Source organism: Chiloscyllium plagiosum, chromosome 32 (assembly GCF_004010195.1).
Source record: "Chiloscyllium plagiosum isolate BGI_BamShark_2017 chromosome 32, ASM401019v2, whole genome shotgun sequence".
Lineage (NCBI taxonomy): Eukaryota > Metazoa > Chordata > Chondrichthyes > Orectolobiformes > Hemiscylliidae > Chiloscyllium > Chiloscyllium plagiosum.
Window position 1 is genome coordinate 2451843 of NC_057741.1, and position 27986 is coordinate 2479828.

At 38.0% G+C, this 27986-nt stretch overlaps 1 protein-coding gene across 7 annotated transcripts in view; it reads left to right on the forward strand.

The window, feature by feature from the left end:
• Nucleotides 1–27986, forward strand: part of rapgef2b (Rap guanine nucleotide exchange factor 2b) — a 386293-nt gene that overhangs the window by 325228 nt on the left and 33079 nt on the right. For 6 of the 7 annotated variants that reach the window (XM_043674010.1, XM_043674011.1, XM_043674012.1 and 3 more), the window contains 9 exons: nucleotides 387–510; nucleotides 5508–5531; nucleotides 6591–6814; nucleotides 9360–9542; nucleotides 9808–9960; nucleotides 12951–13067; nucleotides 15702–15936; nucleotides 21046–21620; nucleotides 23299–23619. In XM_043674010.1, the coding sequence (XP_043529945.1) occupies nucleotides 387–510; nucleotides 5508–5531; nucleotides 6591–6814; nucleotides 9360–9542; nucleotides 9808–9960; nucleotides 12951–13067; nucleotides 15702–15936; nucleotides 21046–21620; nucleotides 23299–23619 (1956 nt within the window). The remainder of the gene's footprint in view (nucleotides 1–386; nucleotides 511–5507; nucleotides 5532–6590; nucleotides 6815–9359; nucleotides 9543–9807; nucleotides 9961–12950; nucleotides 13068–15701; nucleotides 15937–21045; nucleotides 21621–23298; nucleotides 23620–27986) is intronic. The other variant, XM_043674017.1, reaches the window with a different exon arrangement.

A 27986-nucleotide genomic window follows, 5' to 3' on the forward strand; every position in this document is an offset into this window, starting at 1 on the left:
CTGAAGAAGGGCTTATGCTGGAACGTCGATTCTCCTGCTCCTTGGATGCTGCCTGACCTGCGCTTTTCCAGCAACACGTTTTTCAGCTCTGATCTCCAGCATCTACAGTCCTCACTTTCTCAAAGTCTAGGGTATCCTTACTACTAACTACTAATAATTTGGTCTTGATTTATGGTCAGTGCCAACATCCACCTACCAGCATTGCTGGTATTGAAATCAAAATATGTCTGGTATGTTAACCTATTCCTTCTCAGAACATCAAAACAAGGAACCTCAATGATTTAGTCTCAATTGTCACCTGAGTTTTCTAGAAGCTAAATAGAAGTGTTAATATAGAGAAGACTCTCTCACTCCTTGTCAGGAGTAATTTTAATTTTCTTCCATAGGGAACGATTCCAAGGTGGACGGTCTTGTGAATTTTGAAAAATTACGAATGATTGCAAAAGAAATTCGTCATGTTGGCCGTATGGCTTCAGTTAATATGGATCCTGCTGTTATGTTCAGGACAAGGTTAGTGTTATCTGTTCACAGAATACTCAAATCTACAGTGATTTAATCTGAGTCAATTAAAATTATTTATCATGGAGAACAAAACGTCATCTTAGGATTGGTTATGGACAAAAAATGTTTTTTGTTCTTAAAAGAACAAGCACAGTTTGGTTTCTATTCAGAAGCCGCAGCAATAGCGCTCTTAGAAAACATGCTTTTCATTGAAGTAACCTAAAGTACTAAGAATTGCATCATCTAACACACAAAGACATGTTATTTTATCATTATTGCTTTAATTATTTTAGTGTTGCATATCTGTTGTATACAATATTTCATCATAGTGATTTTATGAAATGTTTCTTTTTCCTTCTGTTGTGCAATGGTTTTAATGTGGTGTAGAAGACTTGCATTTGAAAGTATTGAGCAGTAACTAAATTAATGCATTAAGTGGTTGCTGTTTGTTATTATAAGTGAAGTTATGTACATTCCTGCATTTCACGTTTGTACTCTTGGTTTTTACAAAATCTGAAACTCTGAATTTGTATACTAACCAAAAAAAATGCAGTTTTATTTTGTGCAAGCAAACCTACACAAAATGTATGCACTCCTATTTCCAGTGAGGTTTCTCATGGATGCTTCTTTCAATATAAAGTGTGATTAAGATATGTACAAGTGAATCATCAAGAATTTTATGTAAGACAATAAGACATAGGAGCAGAATTAGGGCATTCAGCTAATTGGGTCTGTTTCATCATTTGCTCGCGTTTAATATGTTTCTCAATCTCATTCTCCTGCCTTCTCCACATAACCCTTGACCCCCTCACCATTCAATAATCTATCTCTGTCTTAAATCTACTCAATGAATTGGCCCCCATAGCCCTCTGTGGCAATGAGTTCCACAGATTAACCACATATTGGTGAATAAATTCATCTTCATCTCAGTTCTACAGAAACTTACCCTTCACTCTGAAATTGTGCCCTTGGATCCTTGTATCTCCTAGGAAACATCTTCTCTATCTTCACCCGATTCAGACCTCTCTATATTCTCTTAAGTTTCAACCAGATTCCTCTCCTCCTCTAAGCTCCATCAAGTACAAACCCGGGGCCCTTAACTGCTCCTTGTCCCCAGAATCATTCTTGTAAACATCCTTTGGACCCCTCCAATGCCAGCACATTGTTCATTAGATACTGAAAGGTCTAACTCTGCAAACAATATCCCAAATGTGGTCTGACCAGAGCCTTATACAGCCACAGCAGCATATCCCTACTCTTGTATTCTAGCCCTCTTGAAATGAATGCTAACATTTGCATTTGCCTTCCTAACTGCCAACTGATCCTGCATGTTAATCTTAAGAGAATCCTGAACTAGGACTCCCAAGTTCCTTTGTTCTTCTGATTTCCTAAGCCGTTCCCCATTTAGAAAGTAGTCGACACATCTATCCTTCCTACCAAAGTGCATAACCTCACACTTTCCCGCATTGTATTCTGTCTGCCACTTCTTTGCCCATTCTCTTCGCCTGTTCAAGTCTTTCTACAACCACTTGCTTTCTCAAAACTGCCTGTCCCTCCATGCACCTGCAAACATAGCAACAATGCCCTCGGTTCCTTCGTCCAGATTCTTAATGTGTAACATGAATAGTTGTCATCCCAAACAGACCCTACAGGACTCCACTAATAACTAGCTACCATCCTGAAAAATACCCCTTTTATTGTCAGGCTTGACATCGCCTTGACTCAGCCCTATTAATCACGTACTTTTAAGTATTCTGCAATCTCTCCTTACTAATGGACTCTAAAATCTTATCAACAACCAAGATCAGGCTCACCGGCCTGTAATTTCCTGTCTTCTGCCTCTATCCGTTAAACAGAAATTTAGCCTTTTTCCAATCCTCTGGAACCCTATTAAATTCAGTGATTCCTGAAAGATTGCCACCAAGGCCTCCACAATCTCCTCTGCCATCTCCTTCAGAACACAGGAGTGTAGTCCATCTGGTCTAGGTGATTTATCCGCCCTCAGACTTTTCAGCTTCCCCTGCAGCTTCTCAGTAGTGATGACTATGATATTCACCTCTGCCCCCTGACTCTCTTGAAGTTCTAGTATGGTGCTGGCATCCACTGTGAAAATTGATGCAACGTACATATTCAGTTTCTCTGCCATTTCTTTGTTCCCCATTACTACTTCTCCAGCCTCATTTTCCAGTGTCTACTCTTGCCTCTCTTACCTTGTATTTTTCTAAAAAAAAATAATGCAATCTTCATTTATATTACTAGCTAGTTTTCATTTTCTCCCCCTTGATTATTGTAATGGTCCCTTTCTTACGTTGCTTTTTCTATCTCCAGATTTATTTTCTTCCCACATTGTAACTATTGTTAGGAGGCCTGTACATAGTTCTCATTCGGGTCTTTTCTTCTTTGCAATTCCTCGGCTCTAATCACACAGATTCTACACATTCTGATGCTATATCCCTTTCTATTGATTTAATTTTATTTCTTACTAATAAGGCAACCTTTTCCCCTCTGCCTGCCTGTCCTTTCAATAGGACACGTATCCTTGGATATTTAGTACTCAGATCTGGTCTTTGTGCAGCCACGCCTCTGTGATACCAACAACATCATTCCTGCCAATTTCAATCTGTGCTACTCTGTACTCTGTTTTGTATACTGCTTGCATTTAAGTACAACACCCACAGCCTTGCGTTGACTGGCCCCCTTATCATAGTTATCCCCTTATCTACAATGCCTGAAGTTACTTTCCTGAACCTTTCTATACTTTCTGGCCTGTTACTTGTTCTGGAAACTTTAAGAATCTCCACTGAGCATACCCCCTACCACTTTAACTTTGTCCGTAATTTTCCATGCAACTGAATCCATCCACCCACACTCTTTAGTTCAAGCCCAATCCACAGCCCCAGTTGTACAATTTGCCAGGTCTCTGGTCCCAGCATAATGCAGCTGGATCTTGTCCCATCAGACAGCTCCTTCCTTCCCAGTACTGGTGCCTGTGACTTCAAACGTGTTTTACTCATGTCAATCTTTGAGCCATCTGTTTATCGCTTTACCCTTGTTGACCTTGTGCTAATTTGTTCATGGCTCAGGTAGTAATCCGGAAATTTTTACTTTTCTGGTTCTGCTTTTCAATTTAGGCCCTAGTCGCTCATGTTCTCTCAGCAGAACTTCTGTCCACCCATATTGTTGGTACCTATATGGACCATGACAACCCCTCCCACTCCAAGTTCCTCCACAGCCCAGTTGAGATATCTTGAACCCAGACACCAGGCAGGCAACAGGGACTCTATCCTGGCCACAACAGTGTCTGTTCCCCTGATTATATTATCCCCAATTATGATAACATTTCTCTTTTCTGTCCCCTCTTGAATTGCTCCCTGTACCATGATGCTACAGCCCCACTCTCATCCTCACTGTAAGCAAGAATCTCAAACTTGTTACACAATCTCAAGGGCTGAGGCTCCTTCAGCATATCTCCTTGATGTCTCTACCTGCCCCACTCATAGTCACACCTTCCTAACCATTGACCAAATTCAAGGAAGTTAGATTAAGGGGTGTGACTGCCTCTTCAAACACAGCATTCAAGTAATTCTTTCCCCTCCCTAATATGTCAGTGTTCAAAGCCGGATTTCCTCACAGTACAAATGTGGTCACTGTGAACCACAGTGGTCTCCACCTGCACCCTCATCGCCTGGCCTGGTATCTCTATTTTAATTACTTAGTTCTTCATTTAATTTTTAAACGTCTTGAACATTATAGTTTGTAGCCTTTAGTATTTCCCTTACCTTCAATCTGAAAGTAACCTATTACAGATAGAAAAATTAGTAGCTGCCACCAACTGTTGAACTTACAGTTCACCTGTGATGGCACTCTTGTGTGCTCCCCTAATCACAGGCTTCAATTTATCTTGTTTTAAAAAAAATTACAAACCACGAGCCAAAACACGCTCGCAAAAAGCACCTCTTCCCCTCTGCACCAAGTTCCCACGTTGCCTCTAAAACCCCTGAACTATGTAGTCGCTTGAGCTGTATCTCACTCTGGAAATAATCTTTCCTTCCCGACTATGCAAAGTTTACTGTTCCAAGCAAATGTAGCAAACTAATGTACAATGTTTTAGAAAAAGTAAAATACATCTGCTTTCAGATGAGCAATTAGGCTGTTGCTTGTGTTTCTTAGGAATTGTTCTCATCATTGCAGTGGCATGATCACATAGCAATATAAACCAGAAAGTTTAATGTTGGGGTTGTCAGTAAGCCTTGTACATTTAGTTACTATTGATGTGGAATTTCCCATTAATAGATAAAATTTTAAATGCATTTAGTCCAAACTTAAGTCAAAATGAGAATCATTAGTTGTGCTGTATTGTAATAAATATTTTATTTGCTGCACAAATATGACTGTACAAATTGAATGAATATAGGCAGCTTTTCTAATGGGCCGTTTTAGTCTGGAATAGCAACTTAAAAATTTAATCCCTTGGTGGAAACAATTGAAGCTATAGTCTGCATTACTGCAAAAGTACATTACTTATAAAGAATTATAGTATACGTAACATAGGAATAAGCCATCAATCAAATGATATGTTGAGATAATGTCTGGTATGTCTTTAAGATTCAGTCCAGGTTTTGTGATGGTTCTGTCCATTCTAATTATTAGATGTTCTTTTCCTATTAATGTATAATTATCCATATCATGATTAGAATATCTTCTGCATTTGTCTTTATAGACTACAATGACAAAAGATAATTTCATACTCGCCTTCAGTTTTTCAATATTAACATATTAAAAGCTTTATGAAGTACTTTCTATAGTGATGAAAGTTACTGTACTGTATTGAAGAATGTTTGTATTTAAAACTCTTGTTTATAGTCAGTTTGTGTTGTGATGACTGTTATGTCCCTTGGCTTCTGTTACTGCATGTCTGAGATCTTGTCTTTTCTGTCTGAGCTTGTGATCTTTCTCTGTCTTTCTTCCTAAATCCACGCTTCAATATTCATGGCTCTCAATTACAGGAAGAAGAAATGGAGAAGTCTGGGGTAAGTGGTGTTTAGTAGGCACCAAGGACATTTTTTGCCATTTTTCATTTTCCATCTCTGTGCTCCCTATTATGCTTTGACATTTTTTTCAGTTTAACCCTTTTGTGCTCTGGCATCATTGTTGGATGATCTTTATCTACTCACATAAGTCTGTTCTAACATTGCTTAGGCTACTAAGAGACTTTAGAAATGGTAGCCCCAGTCCCTTAAAATTACATAATGATGGTTTAAAATTAAGTGTAATCTTTTTAATACAGGGAAAGAATAACCGTTTGAGATAAATATTTTAAATATAAAAATAAGGATTAAGGTGGAAGTCATAATTCTGTTGACAGTTATATATTGTACAATAGCTCGAGTGTCAAGGAAGAATTTTTGAAATCTCAGCATTTACTAACTTTTGGGTAAAGCTTCCAACGGGCCTTTTTGATCTTATGTAGACGGAAGTGTTCTTTGAGTGCTCCGGTTTCCTCCCACAGTCCAAACAAAACGTGCAGGTTAGGTGAATTGGCCATGCTAAATTGCCCGTCGTGTTAGGTGAAGGGGTAAATGTAGGTGAATGGTTCTGGGTGGGTTGCGCTTCGGAGGATCGGTGTGGACTTGTTGGGCCGAAGGGCCTGTTTCCACATTGTAAGTAATCTAATCTAATAAACAGCGCGTGCCGCCCTATTGATCATCAAATGGTAAAGAATAATATTGCGACTACTTTTGTTTTTAGTATTGCTGTTTAACATCAGTCCTGCATGAGCTTTGACTCCTGCTTCGACTCTTTTACTGAAGTAGTAGCTTCTTCTCAACTAGTAGGCAGACATGCATATAGTGGCATAAAGTTTGTTATCAACTTGGAGCAGAATAGGATTATCTGCAGGATAGCTCCTGGTTTTAATTTTCCTTTCCCTTTTCATTCCTTTTCTTTTTCTGTCTGACTTACTGGAATGAGGCATGTGTTATTTTAAGCTTGAACAAGACTTACTCTCAATCTGACAAAGGCATTGCATGTTTCAGTCTTTGACTTTCCATGCTGAAACAAGTGGTATTTCTCTCTCTCCGTTGTGGCAGGTCGCTTAGCCAGGGCAGCACAAATGCTGCTGTGCTAGATGTGGTGCAATCAGGGGGACACAAAAAACGGGTACGGCGCAGCTCATTTCTCAATGCCAAGAAACTCTATGAAGATGCACAAATGGCTCGAAAAGTAAAACAATACCTTGCAAACCTAGATCTGGATATGGATGAAGAAAATCTCCAGGCACTTTCACTACAGTGTGAACCAAGCACCAATACATGTAAGTCACAGATATTTTTGTAAGTTACAGTTTTTTATACTCTTGGACAAAATATGAATTTATTTGCATTTCATTAACAAGCAGAGAAACCAGTGTTTATAATTATATTTTTGTATTAAAATAAATAATTTATTTCCAGCTGTGGGAAATGTTAAATTAACATTTTGAAATATTTCCTAAAAGTACCAGTATTCTTGAGTTTCAGTAAATCGGTTCTGCTATAACGCATATTTCTTCAATGTGAATTGGCTTTAATGCGATTGAAAAATTTATATCGTTATTTGCAGAACGTTAACCTTCCATACGTGTTTTGGCTATAATGCACTTCCAGTCCCATTAGTTTCGATAGTGCAGCTATTGCGTAATTTCTTATAATGCGAGATCGCACGAGAACGGAACTATCGCGTTATATCAGAATCGACTGCATTATGTTTTATCACAAAAGATTTTTTTTTAATAGTTTCATGCATAATTAAGATTATGCACAAGGTAGGATTCAAAAACTCCTTGTGCTGCAACATCTGGATTTATAGCATATTTGTAACAATCCTTCTCAGACAGTGAATGGCTAGGAATCCAAATGCCAGTTGTGAAGTTAAACTTAGATAGGGATAATCACCAACATGATGGCTCGCTGATCCGTAATGCTTTTGGCATATCATACTTACAAAACTAACAATATTATAATATCTAAAGTAGCTTGCGGGTTCAAGGTGTAAGGAAGTTTGAACTCTTTTTATCCCTTAGATGACCAAGAAATTTCCAAGACATTTCCTCTTGAGGAGACTGTGGATTTGGCTTGTATCCAGAGTAAAGCAGATTTTATATGGTTTAGGAAAGGAATTGGTGTAGCATTTGACCATTTCACGTTTTATCATCTTCTCGGCATTGATTATTGATTAACAGTGCTTCAACATCAGTACTCTGATTTGCAAGCTTCAACAATTTCAACTCGAGTCCCTTGATTATTTGTATCACCTAATAAATCTAAACGTTGCCCGAAACCCAATAGAACAGCTGTACAGATGATGGATAAATTAATCAAAGGTTAATTGGATGAGAATTAGCTGCATAAGAATGGGGAGCTAGTATTCAGTAGTGTGCTATTTTGTGGTTAATGGAAATAAAACTCTCACTAAATGTTTAGACTTGGACTGTGGTATATACTAAAATGTAACTTCAGTAGTACCCCCGTACACGTAGGGGATACGTTCCAGGACCTACTGCAGAAGCCCAAAACCGTAGATAGAGCGAACCCATTTATTTAAATGGGAAACATACCTTCCCGGCAGCCTCCTGGTCCCTGGTGCTAGAATGTTCCCTATAATATGCTTGAGCCATGGTAAACCACGGGTAACTGAAACCGTGGAAAATGATTCTGCAGATACAGGGGTCACCCCGCACTTAAATAATGGTGGCATTGTAAAGTTTTGGAACATGCCATCCGCCCTGTTTTCTGAAAATGATCCTTATACTGAGAGTGAAGGATGAAGTTGCAGTGTGGACATGGATTGCTTCTTTAACAAAGAAGAATTAAGGTATGCCTCGTACTTAAGTTAGCATATAAATGCAAGCTAAAAAGCAATGTTTTTTCAGAATCGGCCCCTAATTATTTGAACAATGATGTAAGTTTGGATAGATTATTAGCTTTCATAGATAAAATTGATTAAAAACATCATTTATTGAATGTTTGAGATGTGGTCAAATTTTTGGTAATTTGGTAAGGCTGAGAATAGTACTGGAATTCGATAGATTATATGCAAGACTGCAGAAATTTCATTTGGAAATTTGTCAATCCGTGCGAGCCTTTAAGTTTTGGACTTTGCTAAAGTATCAAGTATGGATATAACTCTAGTTTTGATGTGGGTTAAATTTGCAGATTAATATTGTTTGAACAAGTGTTAGAAGCATTTTTTAAAAAAAAACAACTCTTAGGGTGGTGTTCCTTTCCCTCAGTCCTCACAGCATAAAGGGGAAAATAAACAAAATGAAAGAAAATGTGAATAAATTGGCGATGTTACCGAGATACTGGTTGCAGGCAACAATGCAAAAGGAGAATTGTGATCAGTAGGAATGAGGACAGAAATGCTCTTGATAATTTGGAGAAGCAAAGAGAATTCAGCATTTACACTAGAAGAATGAGTCCAGAAATACTCAGGGTCTAGTTAATCTATATTTCACGTGCAATTCAAAGTGTCTTATGCTATGAACCAAACGGTGTAATAAGGTATTCAAAACTAAACATGCAAAGGAAGATTTGGAGAACGAGTATAGAGATATGGATCAAAGAAGGAGACATTATATTGGTCACAAAAAGTTTCAGCCTGAGTCATGATTATGTTAGTGGCAGAGACTTTCAGTTGGACAGTATCAGTCAGTGGATGCATGTTTACAAGGTGAAACAGACGGACTTAAATGCTACCTAATATATCTGAGTAATAATAATCGGGACAAAGTTAAGGAATTTGAGAGCTCCATCAGTTTTAGATTTTGAAGTGTCAATGCAATATGTACATTGTGTCTTTTTTTCTTCCTTGACATCTAGTACCCAAAAACACGGGTGAAAAGAAAGTGGGAAAACTTTCAGATACATCTCCTGTTGCTCCAAGATCAGGAGTGCAAAACCAGAAGCAACAACAACAAAAAGTAAATCAGGTTCTCCAGGTTCCAGCTGTATCGTTGTATCCATCACGCAAGAAAGTGCAAGTTAAAGACCTCCCTCCATTTGGTAATAATATTTCTGAAAATAGTTTGCTGCATTGCTTTGATCTGAGTGTTTACTATTTCCCTTCTATGAAATGTGCATGAAAAATAACCTTTTTGAAGTGTCCGTTCAATACAATTACATGTGTTTTGTTATTGGAATTTGAAAAGTTCCAACAGCTTTCTTCTATAATTGTTCAACATTATTTTTCTTTCTATGTATTGAAATTAAAAGGTTGAAATTAAAAGGTTACTTCAACTGTATTACTCCTTTAATTTCTGTTATTAAGGTACACATTCTCCTCAAGCTTTGAAAAAAATTCTGTCCTTGTCCGAAGAAGCAAATTTGGATCGGAATAAAAAGCAGGCAGAAGATACTTTATCAAACACCTCATCTCAGTTGTCGTCTCCTCCCACATCTCCTCAGACTTCACCAAGGAAAGGTAGCATCTGAGAAAACAAAGCAGATCCCAGAATGGGCCCATTTTCAACCTGTGCCAAGCGTTTTATTTATGTGGCACAGGCACTAATGTGATCTGATTTTCAGTCTACTACAAGCATGTTTTTATTTGCTTTCCCATTTGCTCAAGGCACATCGTCTCTGTAGTTATTCATGTATTCTGTGTACTTATCATGTATTAAAAGGTGTCTGGGGCTGGATTTTCAATCAGGGATCATGAACCAGAGGAGGAGGTTGGTTTTGGACCTCCACCCTACACAGCATACTTTAGGCATGGGGATTTTCAAATCTTCAGCCAATTAAAAACCAAGGAGTTGGATTGCCATCCGAGTAGGGCGGCAGGCAAGCTGAGAGTGCCAGAGAACCAATAAGAGTCCCTCCAGAATTAAATTAATCACATCCATCAAGGTTTGCAACAGCCAATCTGAACATAGAGACTGCAACAGACAAACAAACATAAGTTTATTTTGATGTTTTAAAAATCCACAGCTAATCTTTAAGTGGTAACTCCTCCAGCAGCTCTCAGTGGCCGCTACTATGGCCCAGCTGCCGTTATAGGTTTGAAGAGGACATACACCAAATGTGGGTTGCCCACAATGCTGAAGGGAAATCCAAGATACTGTTAATTATAATTAACAATAATTGCCCTCCATTTACTGCATACTGTTTCCCAGTGAGCCAATCCAACCATGAATTTTCCTTGCTCAAAATCACTGTGTGGGAATTGTAGTAGCATACTGGCCTGATGCAGGTAGTGCCAAATTGTGCGTCCCCATGCCTCTGCTTTGAATATTTTACTGTTATAAAAATCCAGCCAGTGGATCTTGCTAGTTTAAGTTGTCAAATACTGTCTTGCTCAATGTAGAAAGGATCTTCTCATAGGAACTTCCTTGCATTAAACCTGTTAATATTGATTGTGGTATAACAAATGCTGGAAGATCCATTTTCACATTCCTTTTAATATCTAATACGGCTCCAGGTGTTTTTATTTGATGTGATAGCAAAAATGATTCTCCATTCCCCCATTTTCCATAAAAATGGTTTAAATTACTGCAGCTTATGTAAATTTTTCAACAATAATTTGCACTCCTCCCAATAAATCACAACTTGCCACAGACCAAACAATTGCAATTTGAATAGAAATGTTATGACATTAAAGTTGGTGGAGTAGTGGACAGTTTGGAAGAATGTTACAGGTTGCAGGGGGACTCGAATAAACTGCAGAACTGGGCTGAAAGGTGGCAAATGGAGTTCAATGCAGCTAAATGTGAGGTGATGCACTTTGGGAAGAATAACAGGAAGGCAGAGTACTGGGTCAGTGGAAAGATTCTTGGTAGTGTGGATGTGCAGAGGGATCTTGGAGTTCATCTACATAGATCCCTGTAAGTTGCCACCCAGGTTGAGAGTGCTGTTAAGAAGACATACAGTGTGTTAGGTTTCATTCGTAGAGGGATTGAATTCCAGAGCTGCAATATCATGCTGTAACTATACAAAACACTAGTGCGGCCACACTTAGAATATTGTGTACAGTTCTGGTCGCCATATTTTGGGAAGGATGTGGAAGCATTGTAAAAGGTGCAGAGGAGATTTACCAGGATGTTGCCTGGTCTGGAGGGAAGGTCTTATGAGGAAAAGCTGAAAGAAGAAGGCTAAGAAGGGATTTAATAGAGACATGCAAGATGATCAGAGGATTAGATAGGATAGACAGTGGAAGTCTTTTTCCTAGGATGATGACATCAGCTTGTACGGGGGGGAGGGGCATAACTACAAATTGAGGGGGTGATAGATTTAAGACATGTCAGAGGCAGGTTCTTTACACAGAGGGTGGTAAGGGCGTGGAATGCCCTACCTGCCAATGTAGTTAACTCAGCCACATTAGGGAGATTTAAACAATCCTTGGATAAGCACGTGGATGATGATGAGATAGTGTAGGGGGACGAGTTGTGAATAGTTCACAGGTCGGCACAGCATCAAGGATTGAAGGGCCTTTTCTGTGCTGCATTGTTCTATGTTATATTTGGTGTACTTGGTAGCTCAGGTCTTCTAATGCATAATAACGTACTTTTGTGAGTCTGTGTGTTGAAATATTTTGTCACCATTGCTGCATTTATTAATAACTGCTTAGGTAACTAATATAGTAATAGAGTCTAATGTTTTACAATTCTCAGGTGATTTTTTTTATTCAATCAATGGGTTCTGCATGGAAGGATTTGATATGTCCTTGATTGGATCTGTCACCGGTGCACAAAATGCATTGTTAACAGAGATTAGTTTTCTTGTGGAGACTGAAGCTATTTTGGCTAATCTAAGAAAATTGTCTGGACTGCTTCCATGATGGGGAAGGAAAAATGAGATGTAATCTGTTTTTTAACCAGATTTGAAGAATTCTGACCTCTTCCAACCAATGTCCATTATAATAAAGGCAGTGATTTATATGTTATTCGATTATGGATTATTGTTGAAATACTCCCAATAATTAGGAGCTTAGATAATTATGAAATTGAGTGTATAGAGCAATGTTTATTTCATAATTTTTTGAATAGATTGAGTAAACCTTTGTCACATCTTTCAGTTTAAGATCAGTGTTAATGGCAGTGCACAGATAACAACCAGTATGACCAGTATTTTGCAGTATAGATTTTCACCTACGTCAGAATTTGACTGTTTGCTGTATTGTGAATTTGCCAGTTTGAGCACATAGCCTAGCCATTTTGTAAAAGCTTGGAATAATTGTCTTTGTACAGATATATAGTATTATTGATAAGTTTCTGGAATTTTTTGAATGGGAGAGAGAAAAAAATGAGCTTTCTGCCATCTGATTATTTCCGACTAAAGTCCTAAAGAACTTACTCTTAGTCAGACTGACTTCACTGAAAAAGGTTGTTTGGACAAATAAGAACCTGGTTCTGTTCAAAGAAGATAAGTGAGTGTCAGATTTGATTTCTAAATTGGTTTTTTCATCCTGTTTGTCAGGTGGCAGTAAGCTGAGAACTCATGGCTCCAGACAGTCGGACCTATCAGGCTCTTCATCCTCTCTTGGAAGTGAAAACAGTAACAAGAATAACAATGCACCACGGACCTGTGGGATAGGTGGGGTTGTTGTGTAAAGAAAACTGTAACAGACTGACTGGGGAGGGGGTTTATTGTGGAGGGGTGGTCAGCAGCCTCAGGGTAAAAGCGTGAGATGAGGACCAACTGTCATTTTCAAGCAAGTATTCTAATTAGCTAAGATACTTATAATGGCTACATAATATTGACAAGCAACCGTGCTTGCTTTAAAATTGCAGTATCCATTTTGGACATGTTATTTGAGGAACAAAGTGGTAAGCCAGAGAAACAAAAGGAAATTAAAATTCGTAATATGTTAAACAATGATAGATTATTTAATTAAAACAGATGATTTTCAGAAGCTGTGTGCATTGACAGTTAGAAAGGAAAATGGTCACATAAGAGATATAAGACTTTGCAGCATTTGTTTTAAAACTGGGTTTTTATCCTTCTACAATTAGGACACAATTGCTTTATGTTTATTTTTGTAATTTATTTGTTGTTTTTGCCGATCTATCTGGGAAATAAACATATCTTTGTAAAAGACCTGAACTACAACAATAAACAGGAAGAGGACTAATTTGTAAATAAATCAAAATATGTTTTTTCAAAGCCCAAATGATTGTGGTGCTGAAAAAGAAAGTTGAATAGTTTAACGTTTTGTGTCAGATATTTTAAAAAAACTTTTTTTAAATACTGCAATAGGTTGAGCAGGTAATATTTCCAATTGGCAATCATTGATTTTAGTAATAACATAATCACTGGTCCATATGAGCAGATTATTAAGTAATAAAAAGGGCTGCATGAAATGTTTTGGAATACATGCAGTGAGTAATCTTATTAAGAACTAAATCTCGCATTAATCTTGATTTAATGCAGTCTGCACAGTTGGAAGCATGGAAAACTGGCTCAGTTAAGCAAAGGAGGTCTGCTTAAGCTTACCAGCAGTAGCAAAACTTAGCCCCCCCCCATCCCCTAATTTAAGTAGGTGGGCAGAAGGAGCCAAGGTGTGTGTACCTATAAACTGCAGTGATTCAAGAATGCAGATTGCCACCACTTTTTTTTTTAAGGGAAATGAGGGGTGGGCAATTAATGCCCACGTCCCACGAGTGAACTGAAAAATAAGGCAGAATCTAGATGCTGGCAATGGAATGTTAAATAGGCTAATTAGCAAGCAAATAGCATCTATTATCTGTGAACCAAACACAATGTAGTGATGGTTCAGAGTTTAAAGAGGAGTTCCATAGCAAACACTGTTGACTTTGCCTATCGTATCTGGAGTGTGTCCCTTGTGCTAAGGCACTCCGGCCAATTGAGGGAACCAGCATTTTTCAAGGAACACAGCCACTGAAAGTACATCCCTTCTCTTGCCACCAGCCACTGCAGCCTCCACCCTGCCCTTGTTTGACTTTGCTCTGTAATCCGATGATGATTCTGGGCTTCTAATGGGCATAGTGCCACCAAAAGCTTCCTCACACTGGTGGCAATGACAATTTGCTGATCTCTGGTAGCTATCAGAGGTCAGGATCTCTACTGCCAAGGATCTCAATTGTGAGTTCGGCCTGACAGTTGCCACCTAAGTGTATTAAGTAACTTGATTCAGTCCCTGAGTAACCAATGAGTATTCTCTACTAGTTTTTCAATGATTGGGTGAGAAGCCCATTGGCACAGCAAAATCCCAGTTACTGAGTGACACACTTCTGAAGTGTTATTTGTGTGAAAGACTTTCAAAATTCAGCCCCCATCAAGGCAGTGCAGTGCTTCATGAAATCATTATCATGGTTTCAGTGAAAACAAAGAGTAATGGGCTTGTCCTGTCTATGATAGAACAGACATTTTCTCTTTGGGTGTTTATGCATATTCCTTTGTTTATGCATATTCTAATAGAATCTGTTCCATCACACTCTCGGGCAGGTTTTTTTAAAAATTAAATACATATGATGGGCTCTTATACGCAACTGAATTTTTCTTCTGTCCCATCACTAAACCAACTGTGGTTTTTCATCTATTTTACCACCAGTAGTAAATAGTCCATGTTTCCGGTTGATAGTTTAAATGTAAAGCCTGTTAAGGACAGACAGGTATTTTACAAAGAGCAATGTTGATGTGCTATATCTGTTCAATTATTATTTTACCTTGTACCTTTTAGCTTATGAAAGACTCCCTGTTAATTAACATGTTAGGTGTTCTGTAGTTTCCACATTTGTTATAATGTATAATTGGCATTTTCTGATTTAAATTTTATATCCATTTGAAAAACCCAATGTTCTGTAATGCAACTAATGTCAATGTTTTAGCACAATAGTTTTTTTTAAACCAGTTTCTCAATATTCAGAATACATAAGATTGGCAAGTATTTGATAAAGTTCTGATCTGTAGCATGAGTTCCTATACTGAAGCCTTTGCTGAATTTATCTTTCATAACAAAGTAGATGTTTATCAGTCTGAACAGCATTGTTTTCCCTTTGTTGTCTGTCACTCCATGGAGATCCTTTGTTCTGAAGGTTTCCCTCGCTATGTTGAATCAGTTTTGATCTATATTAGTCTAACCTTAATTAGTACAATGGATACAAGCCAATACTTTAATCCCAACTAAATTCAGACCGTTTTTCCATCAAGCTCTTTTATGCTTAGAATTATGACTAGGTAATTCAATTTTTTTTTTCTATTTTCCAGATTTTGCTTTAGCACCAAGTGCAACAGCAGATAATTTTTCAGATTCTGGTCACAGTGAAATTTCTTCCCGCTCCAGCATTGTCAGCAATTCTTCCTTCGACTCAGTATCTGCCAGCCTTCATGATGACCGTCGACAACGACATTCTGTCAGTGTAATAGATTCAAATTTAGGCTTGGGAGTTGAAAGAAGACTGGAAAAACGATCAGCAGTTGACCTAGATCAATACTGTATAAGGTTGGAACAAATTTTGTTTTTCAGAGAGTTAACTGATGTGCTGCATTTACAGAAAGCTTGATGATTTTATGCTTGCTGCATTTGAGTCTAATTCTGCATCACTTAGTTTCTAACTAGGTCATTAAGTAGGTGATTTGCTATAGGTGAAGCAATGCAATCTGTGCTGCCCTGTGACGTTTAGGTTCAACATGCAAGAAACATTGTCTTTGTAAATAGTGGAACTTCATTTAATGTCAGTCTGGTAGGCTTGTATTTATATTTAAAACATTGATAGAATCCCTACAGTGTGGAAACAGGCCCTTTGGCCCAACAAGTCCACACCAGCATGTGCATTAATAAATGAGACTGTAGATGGGAGCAGGAGAAATGGAGAATAATGGGCAGGGAAAGATGCAGGGGGAGATGGAGAATAATCATATGGTTGGGGAGAAATAGGAGCAATGGAGGGATTTGGAGGAATCTGGAAATAACAGAACAACCAGTGATGATGGAGGGCAGTTTGGGGATGGGGAGTAAGAGGAATCAAAGTCCCCAGTCTTATCCATTCTCCATCCTTACCCTAACCACAGCACCAGCTCCATCCATTCTTCATCTTATGCACGTTTCAGATTGAGCACATGTACATAGTTCACTCACAATTGCAATATCAGCAAATTGTGATGTTGACAGGGGTGCGAGTGCAAGGAGGAGTAATTGAAAAAGGTAGTGAGAATGCCCAAACCAAAAGGCAAAGAGAATGTTAATGATAATAAGGGAGAGATATATAATAAGGATACACGTTTGATATCTGTTATAGCAAGACACAAATCCTTGCAAAGAAAGTTTTTGGAGTGTTGCGAATTTGAGTAGAACATGCTGTTCATGGTCTGAAGTTGTCAATTTCAGTGTTGGGTCCTGAAGCCAAGTGGAAAAATGAGGTGCTGTGCCTCCACTTTGTGTTTGACTTCACTGGAACACTGTTGCAGGCAAGCATGGAAATGTTAGCATAAGAGTAAGATGGCGTCTTGAAATGGCAAGTGACTAGAAAATTGGGCTTATTTTTAAGGACCGAGTGAAGGTATTACACAAACTGATTATCAGTCTGCATTTGGTCTCACCAGTGTAGAGGATATTGTTTTGTGAGCAGTGATATATTTGACTGGACTGAAAGACTGCTTCATCCGGAAGATGTGTTTGGAATCTTGGACAACGAGAAGGAAAAGAAAAAATGGCAAAGTTTGCACCTTCTGCAATTACATGGAGGAAGGTGTTGTGTCGAAGTAAAGAGGTGTGAAGAGTAACAGTTTGAGTGGACCAGGGTGCCACAAAAGGAGGTGAGGGCAAGATGTCTTTGATTGTGACATCCTGCTGGAGGTAGCAGGAATGACAGAGGATAATTCTTTAAATGCAAAGGTTGGTGGAGTGAAACGTCCAGGGGTAACTTATCATTTTGGATGTAGGTTTGCTCGCTGAGCTGGAAATTTCATTTTCAGACATTTTGTCACCATACTCGGTAACATCTTCAGTGAGCCTCCGGATGAAGCTCTGGATGGGCTTCATCGCGGCTCACTGAAGATGTTACCTAGTATGGTGACAAAATGTCTGAAAATGAACTTTCCAACTCAGGGAGCAAACCTACATCCAGAACCTTAACCTGAGCTACAAATCTTCTCAAAACTTGCTACCTTGTTGTTTCGCTGGGAATAAGGTCAAGCATGAGGCAGACATACAGGAAATGAATCAGACAATGAAGTGCTCCAAAGGAAAAACCAATGAACCCTTGAAAGTGGCACTTACTGGTCCAATTCGTCTTGAATGTTTCAAAGTGGGGTTCCAGAAGATCCAGAAGTTCATTTCCAACTGTTTTCTTTACTTTTTTTAAAACTCTGGGTGGATTTGATCTTTTTATACCTATATCTTTGAATATTGAGGCATGCATTGCTCTTGCTCAAAGCTAAAAGACATATTTTTAAGGTGAGAGGAGAAAGATTGAAAAGGGACCTGAGGGGCAGCTTTTTCACACTGGTTATATGTGGAATGAACTGCCAGAGGAAATGGTAGATGCAGGTACATTTCAACATTTAAAAGAAGTTTGGACATGTACTCGAATAAGAAAGGTTTAGAGGGGTATGGGACTAGTTTAGTTTGGGAAACTTGATCGGCATGGACAAGTTGGACCAGAGTCTGCTTCCGTGCTGTATAATTGTGACTCTATGATTTTGCACCTTGAATCCAGCAACCACAATTGCATTTTTTTTAAATAATTGTATCGGAGAATTAGTGAACTCCAGTTAATTCTCATTTTGTAAATGCAATAAAAGATCTAATTAGTATGAAATTATCAAGGGCTTCTTGTATTTAACTTCAGCTGAAACACATATACAAAAGAAAATACTGTGGATGAAATGAAAAATGCTGGCCTGACAGATTATCTCAAACAGAAGTATTAAGTCTGTTTCTCTCGATAGATGCTGCCTGAGCAGTAGAATATTTCCAGTTTCTTTTTGTATAGACTGGCACACAACCTAAACTAGCTTCCAAGATATTTATAAATCGATCCCACCTGATTTCTTATTGACCTCTAGACCCCGGTTAGCATTGTTCAGCATTCAAGTCCCTTCATCTTTCTCTCTTTCCTTTCCCAGCACCAATGGTTTGAGTGTATGTGTGGTAGCTAACTTTGCAGAAGATACCAAGATAAATAGGACACTAAGTTCAAATTGTCTAGAGGTGATGGTGTTTGCAAAAGGATATAGATAAGTGAGTGGTCAAGAACTTGGTTGAATTATATACCTGTAATGTGGGAAAATGTGCACTAATCCACTTTGTGTGGAAGAATAGGAAAGCAGTATTTAAATTGTGATTGGTATAGAGAATTGCTGCACAATTGATTAGATTTATGTAACAATGTGGTAAATGGTGAGGAAGATAGCCTTCGACTACAAGAGAATATAGACAGGCCGGACTGATTGGTTAATCAGGGATAAATGGAATTCAGTCTGGATAAATGTGAGGTGATGCACTTGAGCATGACAAACAATGCAAGGGGCTACCTGGTGAATGCTATGAAAATAACAAGGATTAGAGGGATCTTTAGATGACCGATCCCTCATCATAGGTGGATAAAATGGTTAAGTATATGGTATATTTACCTCTATTAGCCAAGGTATACAGTTTAAGAGTAGGGAGGTTATCCTGGAACTGCATAAAATGTGCAATTAATATATTGAGTACACTTTTGGGATCCACATTATAAAAGAGACGTAATAGTATTGGAGAGACCACAGAGGAGGTTTACCAGGAAGCTACTTAGGCTGAAGAATTTCAGCTATGAAGAAAGATTGGACAGGCTGGAGTTGTTTTCCTTCAAGCAGAGGAGATCGAGAGGGGACATGATTGAGATGGAAAAAATTGAGGGCATGAATAAGGTAAACAGGAAGAAGATTTTTCTTCTTGATGAAAGGATCAATATCCAGGGGACCTGGATTTAAAATAAGTGACCAGGTTTACAGGAGATGTGAGGAAAATCTTTTTCAACCAAAGGGTGGTAGGAATCTAGAATTTACTACCTGTAAGGGTGATAGGGGCAGAAGCCTTCATAACATTTAAGAAGTATTTAATGTGCACTTGCAGTGCCGAAACATACAAAGTCGGGGGGACAAATGCTGCAATTAGAATAGTTAGGCAGTTATTTTTGACTGGTGCAGATGTGTTGGGCCAGAGGGATCTCTGACTCTGTAGAGAAAGTGATTAGAAAGTCAATTGTAATGTTCGCGTTTATTGGAAGGAGAATGGAATATAGAAAAAGATATTTTTTGTACGGGGCATTTGTGAGACCATATCGAGAGTATTATGTACAGTTTTGCTCTCCTTACTTGAAAATGATATCATTACATTTGAAGCAGGTCAGAGGACATTCACTCAGTTTGTTTAGGGTTTAGAAGTTTGAGAGGTGATATCATTGAAGATACTGAGGAGGTTTCTGCTGTGGGGGAAGCCAAAACCAAGGGACACCATTTAAGATTAAGAAGTTCTTCCTTTTAAGTCACAGGTAAGAAGATATTTTTCCTCTGATAGTCATTAATCTGTGGAATTCTCTTCCACAGAAAACAATGGACACTACATCTTTGAAGTTATTCAAAGCATTAAGATTAAGAGGTTCTTCCTTTTAAGTCACAGGTAAGAAGATATTTTTCCTCTGATAGTCATTAATCTCTTCCACAGAAAACAATGGACACTACATCTTTGAAGTTATTCAAAGCAGAGTTAGATATTTAATAGACCAACAGATTTGAGAGTTATGGGGGGACAGACAGAAAAGTGACATTGAAATCAGATCAGCCATGATCATCTTCAGTTGCAGAGAAGTCCAAAAGAGTGAATGGCCTGTTCCTGTTTCAGAATCCTGTATTCCTTTGAGTTAGGTATGGAAGCCTGTAATTTTGGAATTATGATCTAAATATCTCCTGCCATTCTTGATGCCGATGCTACTATAGTAATTGAAGTTTAATCAGGAGCTATGTGATTATTTCTTTCTATTATTGAACTCTGTAAAATTTGATAAAAGCAAAATATTGTGAATGCTGGAAATCTGAGCTAAAACATTAAACTCCATCTGAAAAGCCCTTGAGAAAGTTACATCTTGTTGAATGAAGCTTAATTGGGTCTTTAATAATAATTACCAATGGGCTGTTCCTCTAGATCTGAAAAGTTAATTTCATAAATGTGGAGCTTCAATGTTTTCTACGACTCTCAAAATATACAATTCTGATTAGAATGATTCATTTTAAGGTATATTATGATAGTTCTATCTTAATCCATATACGTGCTGCAAGCTTTATATTGCTTCCTGTAAAATGACTAAAATGTAAAGGATAATTGGCACTTTTAAATTCCTGGTTCACAGCCTGTGACAATTCTCCAGTGTTATTGGCTAATGACTCTGGTCGGTTATTTCTTTTACTGGACCAGAACTAAATTAATGTTAAGAAAGATTACATTTTTTTCCATAGCTAGGCCTTTTTAGACTACTTTCCACATAGTCAGTGGCAAATGATGTCACTGTTCTGCTGACCAAAAAGTGTGGGCCTTTTTTTGCCAACATTTAAATCAATGCTTTCTCTTGTTTAGTAATTACACTCCAACATGCACTGAGAGCAGAGGAAGTCTGTATGCAGGAGAGGCAGTGCTGTCGTCACCGAGTATGGAGGAGTTAACCCAGGACCAGGGAGACCGAACTTCTCTTGATGCAGCAGACAGTGGTCGAGGAAGCTGGACTTCTTGTTCAAGCGGATCTCACGATAACATCCAAACAATTCAACACCAGAAAAGTTGGGAGACGCTCAGTAGTTTGGGAAATCTTCATTATGAGAGCTCTGCTGAGGGAACAGGACTAACAACTATGTGGGCTTTGGGTAGCCAAACGGATCGAACCAAATTCTCTGAACATGGCACAAAATTGATCAGGCAGAACCAGCATAGAGATGGCATTGATCATGCTCAGTCCAGAAATAGTTGGGCATCAACAACAGGCTATTGGGCAGATGATTCTGAAGGTGACACTGGAACAATAAAACGGAGAGGTGGAAAGGACGTAGCTGTTGACTCTGAAGGAAGCAGTCCAGCGTTAGCTACAGATGATCCAAAGCAGAATGTTAGACCTTCTCACATAGCAGTGTCTTCATCAACAGCGAAAGGTCTCATTGGTAAGTGTTGCACAGAATATGTAACAGAAATAAGACATTCAGCGTAGCTGATCTGTGTTAGTGTTTATGTTCCCCTTCCATCAGATTTGGACGAAAGCATTATCTAATGAGATTGTTATTTTTCATTAGGTGTTATTAATTTCTAGAAATTACAATGAGATATTTTTCAACTTGAAATGAAAATTTGGTTTCAGATTTCCCATTCTCCATGTCTCACTATTTCCCAGTGCATTGTTGTTATTGTTGTTGTTGATCTGGCTTCCAGGAGGTACACAAGAAAAGAGTACATGAATCGTCTCCATTTTGTACTTGCCATGTTCACGGTCTTTACCAAGAAAAGGGGTCTTGGTTCTTTTCAATGGAGAGCCATGCTGATGGATTCAAGGGGGAAAAAATATTGCTTTAAATTTTAGTGAAAGCGGTATTCATGTCTTTAAATTTACTCTTCCACTTTTCTAATCTTGCAACATCCATTTTACATTTCTCTATGGTGTCATTTGATGCTAGTCTATAGAAGAAAGAACCCCTGGATAGCACTTCATTTTCTGTGCCCCTGGAAGTTTTAGCTTGTATTCAGTGATGAAGAGAAATCAGTTGTAAAAAGAAAAACCTAACACATTCAAAATATCAATTGCTACAAATATTTTTTTTATGGTACAGCAATTGGCTAAAAGAAGTCTTTGTAAATTTTTTTGTACATGTTTTATTAGTGTGGATTATCCAAGTTTAAAAATCACTACTAATCTCATTAATAGTTAACATTACTGATTGGGTCTTTTATGCACATGGAAATGAAATGGTGATAAAAGTTGCCAGGAAGATCTGTGCCACAAAATAAAGGAAATAGAACTTGAATTTATTCAAAATCTTTTGTATAAAGTATGCTTTTGCCTGTTCACTTCCAATGCAATATACGACACCCAAAAATACCCTCTGTTCCCAGCCCCAGTGTTGTCAATCACTGTCTTCTGAACTCAGAAATGATATACACTAAATCACATGGTAAGAAACAAATCCTAATAGCCTTCCACTCCACTCTACAATATACTAGATCACTAATTAGCATTCTATACTGTAAGACATATTAATAAAATTGTCTTCAAATACTAGGTAATCGATATCCAAGTACAATCTTCTGATATTTTTAATGCCGAGTTAGTTCAACATAATTTAGATTCAATGATCCACATACTACTTTCTGCTTGTTTTTATTTTGAAGTATTAATAATCAACTTGGTGAATTAAATCAGTCTCAAATTAGATTATACAGTAACTTTATTTTACTAGTGAGTTTGTCATGGACATTTCATAAGATTCTTGAACAAAGTTGTACCAGAATCGGAGAGTTTTTTCATTCAGTTAAAGTTTAGAAATAATCCAACTTTGAAACATTGGTTGCTATTTAGTGAATATAATAATATTGATAATGTTTGCACACACCTAACCCGACCATCATTTTTATTTTTCTGCCCTCAATATCAATAATCCTTTCTCAAAAGGCCCAACCTCTTTGTTATACTCCTAGATTATATCCTTTTTAAAATTAAAATCATCTAATTTCTTTCAGAACAGCATTTTGTTTTGTGTTTTTCGATAGATCCGATTTCAGTTATTGACTTAATTGTATGTCTCTTTAATCATTAAACATCTCTAATGGTAGTGTATTGTATTACTACAGTGCGTAAAGAGGGCAGATATCGAGAACCGCCACCAACTCCTCCAGGGTATGTTGGAATTCCCATTGCGGACTTTCAAGAAGCTCATCGACATCCAGGCATGAAACCTCCAGATTATAATGTAGCACTACAAAGATCACAGTTTGTGGCAAGGCCATGTGATCCCCATGGACTCTCGACTGTTCAAAGTCCAACTGCACATACAATCAGTCACTCACAGGTCAGGCCTCTTAGCCGGCCTCAATGGCACAAACCAAATGAGTCAGACCCTAGATTAGTTCATCTACAGTCCCAGGGTTCTCCATCTGAGGATGATGAGGATGGTAAGTGTCAGCTTATTATTTTCAATCAGTTATGAATTTATGTAATCATATGTACACAATTTATGTTGGGACTGCTTTATGGACTAAGGGAAATGTGCTATCATTCAGTTATGAATACAGAAATATTTTTAAGTGCCAGGGCACTTGGCACTTGTTAGAAATTTACATTACTTGATTGAAAAAATGCTTGTCAGAAATTTACATTTCTTGATATAAAAAGAATAGGAGATCCACACAACTGGGTAGCTGGCTTCATCATCAAAGTATGATCATGGATGGTCTTGGGTTTCAACTCCATTTTCCCGCAGATTATCTTTATCCCTTGATTCCATGCATGACCAAAAATCTATCTATCAATTCTAAAATATTAACTGATACACTTGCTGGGGCAGAGAAATCCAAGGCTTTGCAGTCTTTTGAGTGAATAAATTTCTCCTCCCATCAATCTGAATGATCAGCCCCTTTTCCTAAATTCATACTCCATTGTTCTATATTTACCAGCTAGGAAGCAACATCTTGGTATCTACCCTGTTAGCCACCTTCATAATGAGAGTGTGGACTCCGTTTACTCAACTTCTCATCTTTACATAATCGTTTTCAGCCTGAGGAACACTCTAGTCAACCTTTGATGTACTGCCTTCAATGCATGTATCTCCTTCCTTGAAAGTGAAGACCAAAAGTCCACATAGTATTACAGGTGTGGTCTCAACAAAGCCTGTTACAATTCAACATGATTACTTTATCCTTGTACTCCAGTCCCCATACAATAAAAGCCAAAATGCCATTTGCTTTCCTAATTACTTCCTATACCTGCATAATAATGTTTGTGTTCCCTTTTTGAGTACACACAAGTTTCTCTGACCATCAGCACTTACAAGTTCCATGTCTTTAAAATAAATTGTGCTTTTCTATTATTATGATTGTGGCAAGGTTAGTAACTACATTTCTCACCTTGTTACTCACACACTTAAACTGATTTTTGTAGCCACTTTGTGTCCTCCTTATAGTTTACATTCCTACATGGCTTTACATCATCAGCAAGCTTTTCTTCTAAGTCATTATTACTGACTGTAAGTAGCTGAGCACTGTTCCTTGTAGCACTCCACTAGTCACAGTCTGCTAACTTAGAAATGCCACATTTATGCTTACTGTTTCCTTCCTTTCTTTCTTTTAACCAGTTTTCTATCCATAATATCATCCCTAACTCTATCTTGTACAATAATCTTATCTGACAGCTTATCAAATGTCTTCTGGAAATTCAAATATACTATATATGGATTTTCCTTTATCTACCTAACCCTACTAAATTCAGCCCAAATGAACCTTTATAAATTTATCAGATAGGTGTTTTTTGTAAAATAAAGTTGATTCATTCTAATCGTGATGATTTTCTAAGTGCAGTATTAAGAGTTCGCTAATAATACATTCCAATCATTTTGCCATGATGGAAATGCTCAAGCAATGTATATCTAAATATCTCAATTCCTAAAATTAAGATTTTTGAAAATGTCTTCATTAGTTTCAACCAGTTTTTGATATTCTGCTAACACTTAGGCCCAGATTTTCATTGTAATGTAGCACTACAGCACATTTCATGGAGACTGGACTTACAATGGTCACCTGCCTCCACTGAAATGATATTATGGATTTCCTGGTGTCTGGAACCTAGACTATGGATATTAGACTAGGTAAGAGCAGGTTTGTTCTCAGTTTGTGTGTGTTGGATAGCCTTTGAGACAATTCTGAGTATGCTTCCTGGACCCCTTGGAGGGTGGAGAGTTAAGGATCTTTTGAAGCTGAGGGTGAACCCAGATCTTTTACAGGGGTAGTCCAAGGATCCTTTTTTGATGGGGGTTTCATAAATTCTTTATAGATATAATCAGGTGTCTTTTGAGATTATTAACTATGGAGAAAATTATGTATAAAGTGTACGTAAATTGACTGTCCAGTTTGTCTAGACCTATTAACAAATCAAGGCTTTACCAATGAGTGCACTTAGAATTTCCTTTATTGATAGTACTTTTTCTCTGTGTACATTGTTATTTGTGGACACTAGTTTAAGTTGGCAAGGTAGGTGAAGTGGGGAAAGATGATGGGTGGACATAGATACTGTGTTCAGATATGGGGTATCAGGGCCATGGGTGACAGGTAGATATGCATGTTGGATGATATAGGGGCTAGTTAGTGTGCGTTTGGTGGCCCAAATGGTGCATGAATGAGGGAGGGGTGAGAGCTGGAGGAATCATTTATTTTAGTTTAATCTGGGGCTACAGTACTAGAGCCTCAAGACAATCCAGTTTTGGAACTGACAACCTCCTCAGCTCTTCTAAGGTCACTCACCAAAATATCGTTCTAACCGATTTACGCAAAATGAGAATTAGAAATAGAACATAGAACAATACAGCACAGAACAGGCCCTTCAGCTCACGATGTTGTGCCGACCATTGATCCTCATGTATGCACCCTCAAATTTCTGTGACCATATGCAGTCTCTTAAATGTCCCCAATTACCTTGCTTCCACAACTGCTGCTGGCAATGTGAACAGCTATTTTAAAATTTTTTCCTGCCTCTGTGCATGAAGAATCTGGAAATGAGAATCTGGACCTTTACCCTTTGCTCTTCATTTATTTTTCTTTTATGAAACATAGAACAGAACAGCTTGGAATAGGCTCTTCTGTCTGTGCTGATCATGATGCCATTCTAAACTAATCCTATCTGTCTGCACATGGTCTGTATCTCCTAAAATATTATGTGACAATGGATAATTTGTTATTATGATGTCAATTAAGGGATAAAAACCAAGATATCAGGAATAATTACCCAACAATTCTTTGCAATAGACTTATAAAATTATAAGAGGCATTTTTTTCAAGATGGAAATGTCAGATACTAGGGGCATAGGTTTAAGGCAAGAGGGAGAAAGTTTTAAAGGAGATATCTGAGAAAAGGTGTTTTACACAAAAGATGGTAGGTGCAAGCAGACCAGGTGTCCCTGGACAAGACCAGGATTTGTTGCCCGTCCCTATTTTCCCTGGTTCACAGTGTGCTGCTTGGTCAATGTAGACGTCAGTTAAGAGTCAACCATGTTGCTGTGGGTTTGAGTCATATGTAGGCCAGATGAGATAAGGGTGAGAGATTTCCTTAAAAGACATTAGTGAACCAAATTGGTTTCTACAGTAATTGAAAAAATTCATGATGCCATCTCTGAAATTAGCTTTCAATCACTGATTTGTACAATGAATTATACTTCCACAAGACACCATGTTTGTATTTGCAAATACTTTATTTTCAATTAATCCGATCTGTTCAAATGAGATTTAATTTTGTTTTTTCTAATGCAACTAAAGCTGTCTAGTTCGCAGGTCTAATAACTACTCGTGCCATGTTATAATATATCTGGGTCTGATGGGACTTGAATCCAGACCTTCTGGTCCAGTGCTTGGGACACATCCACTGCTCCACAAGAGCCCTTTTTCTATTTAGGTACAAATGAATCCTATAGGTTAATCATAGCAGGAGCATAGTTAAATGGTTGTTGCAATGGCAAGTGATCATTGGTATTTTTACATGTGTAGAGGTGTAGATACTAACATGAGCCACAAAAATTAGTTACTTTCAGGTGTGCCATTATTAAATCTAATTGGCCAGTTGGAGCTTCACAAGGCATCGCAACAGCATTCATGTTCTGATTACCATCTGTTCCAGTTTCTGATTGTGCATTGGGGAATATCAAGGATATTGTTTGGTGGAGCATTCCCATTTGTTTTGTGCCAGATTTACAAATACTTTCATTGTTTATAGTTGTTATGTCATTCTGACAATGGAAGAGAAATTGGAGGCAACTCATTATGGTAATTCATTCTGTGGGGCTATTGTTTACTGAAAATTGCTCGTAAGTTGTACATAATTTTACATAATGATTAGGCTAGGTTGAATGAGAGTTTTCAGACCTCAGTGAAACAGATAGATCTGTTTGTTCTGACATATGAAGGACAAATGTTGCCATGAAAAATAGAAGGTTGTTTATGTAGTTAGGTGTGTGTTGCCCTTAAATAATGTGATGATTCGGAGATGCCGGTGTTGGACTGGGGTGTACAAAGTTAAAAATCACACAACACCAGGTTATAGTCCAACAGGTTTAATTGGAAGCACACTAGCTTTCGGAGTGACGCTCCTTCAATCACCTGAGGAAGGAGCGTCGCTCCGAAAGCTAGTGTGCTTCCAATTAAACCTGTTGGACTATAACCTGGTGTTGTGTGATTTTTAACTTTAAATAATGTGGGTTGGATGACTGGGGTGAGAGCTAGGAGAGGTGGTCTAACACTGACTGTGGAGGGAGAGGATGCACAATAAAGTGTTCCCTGTT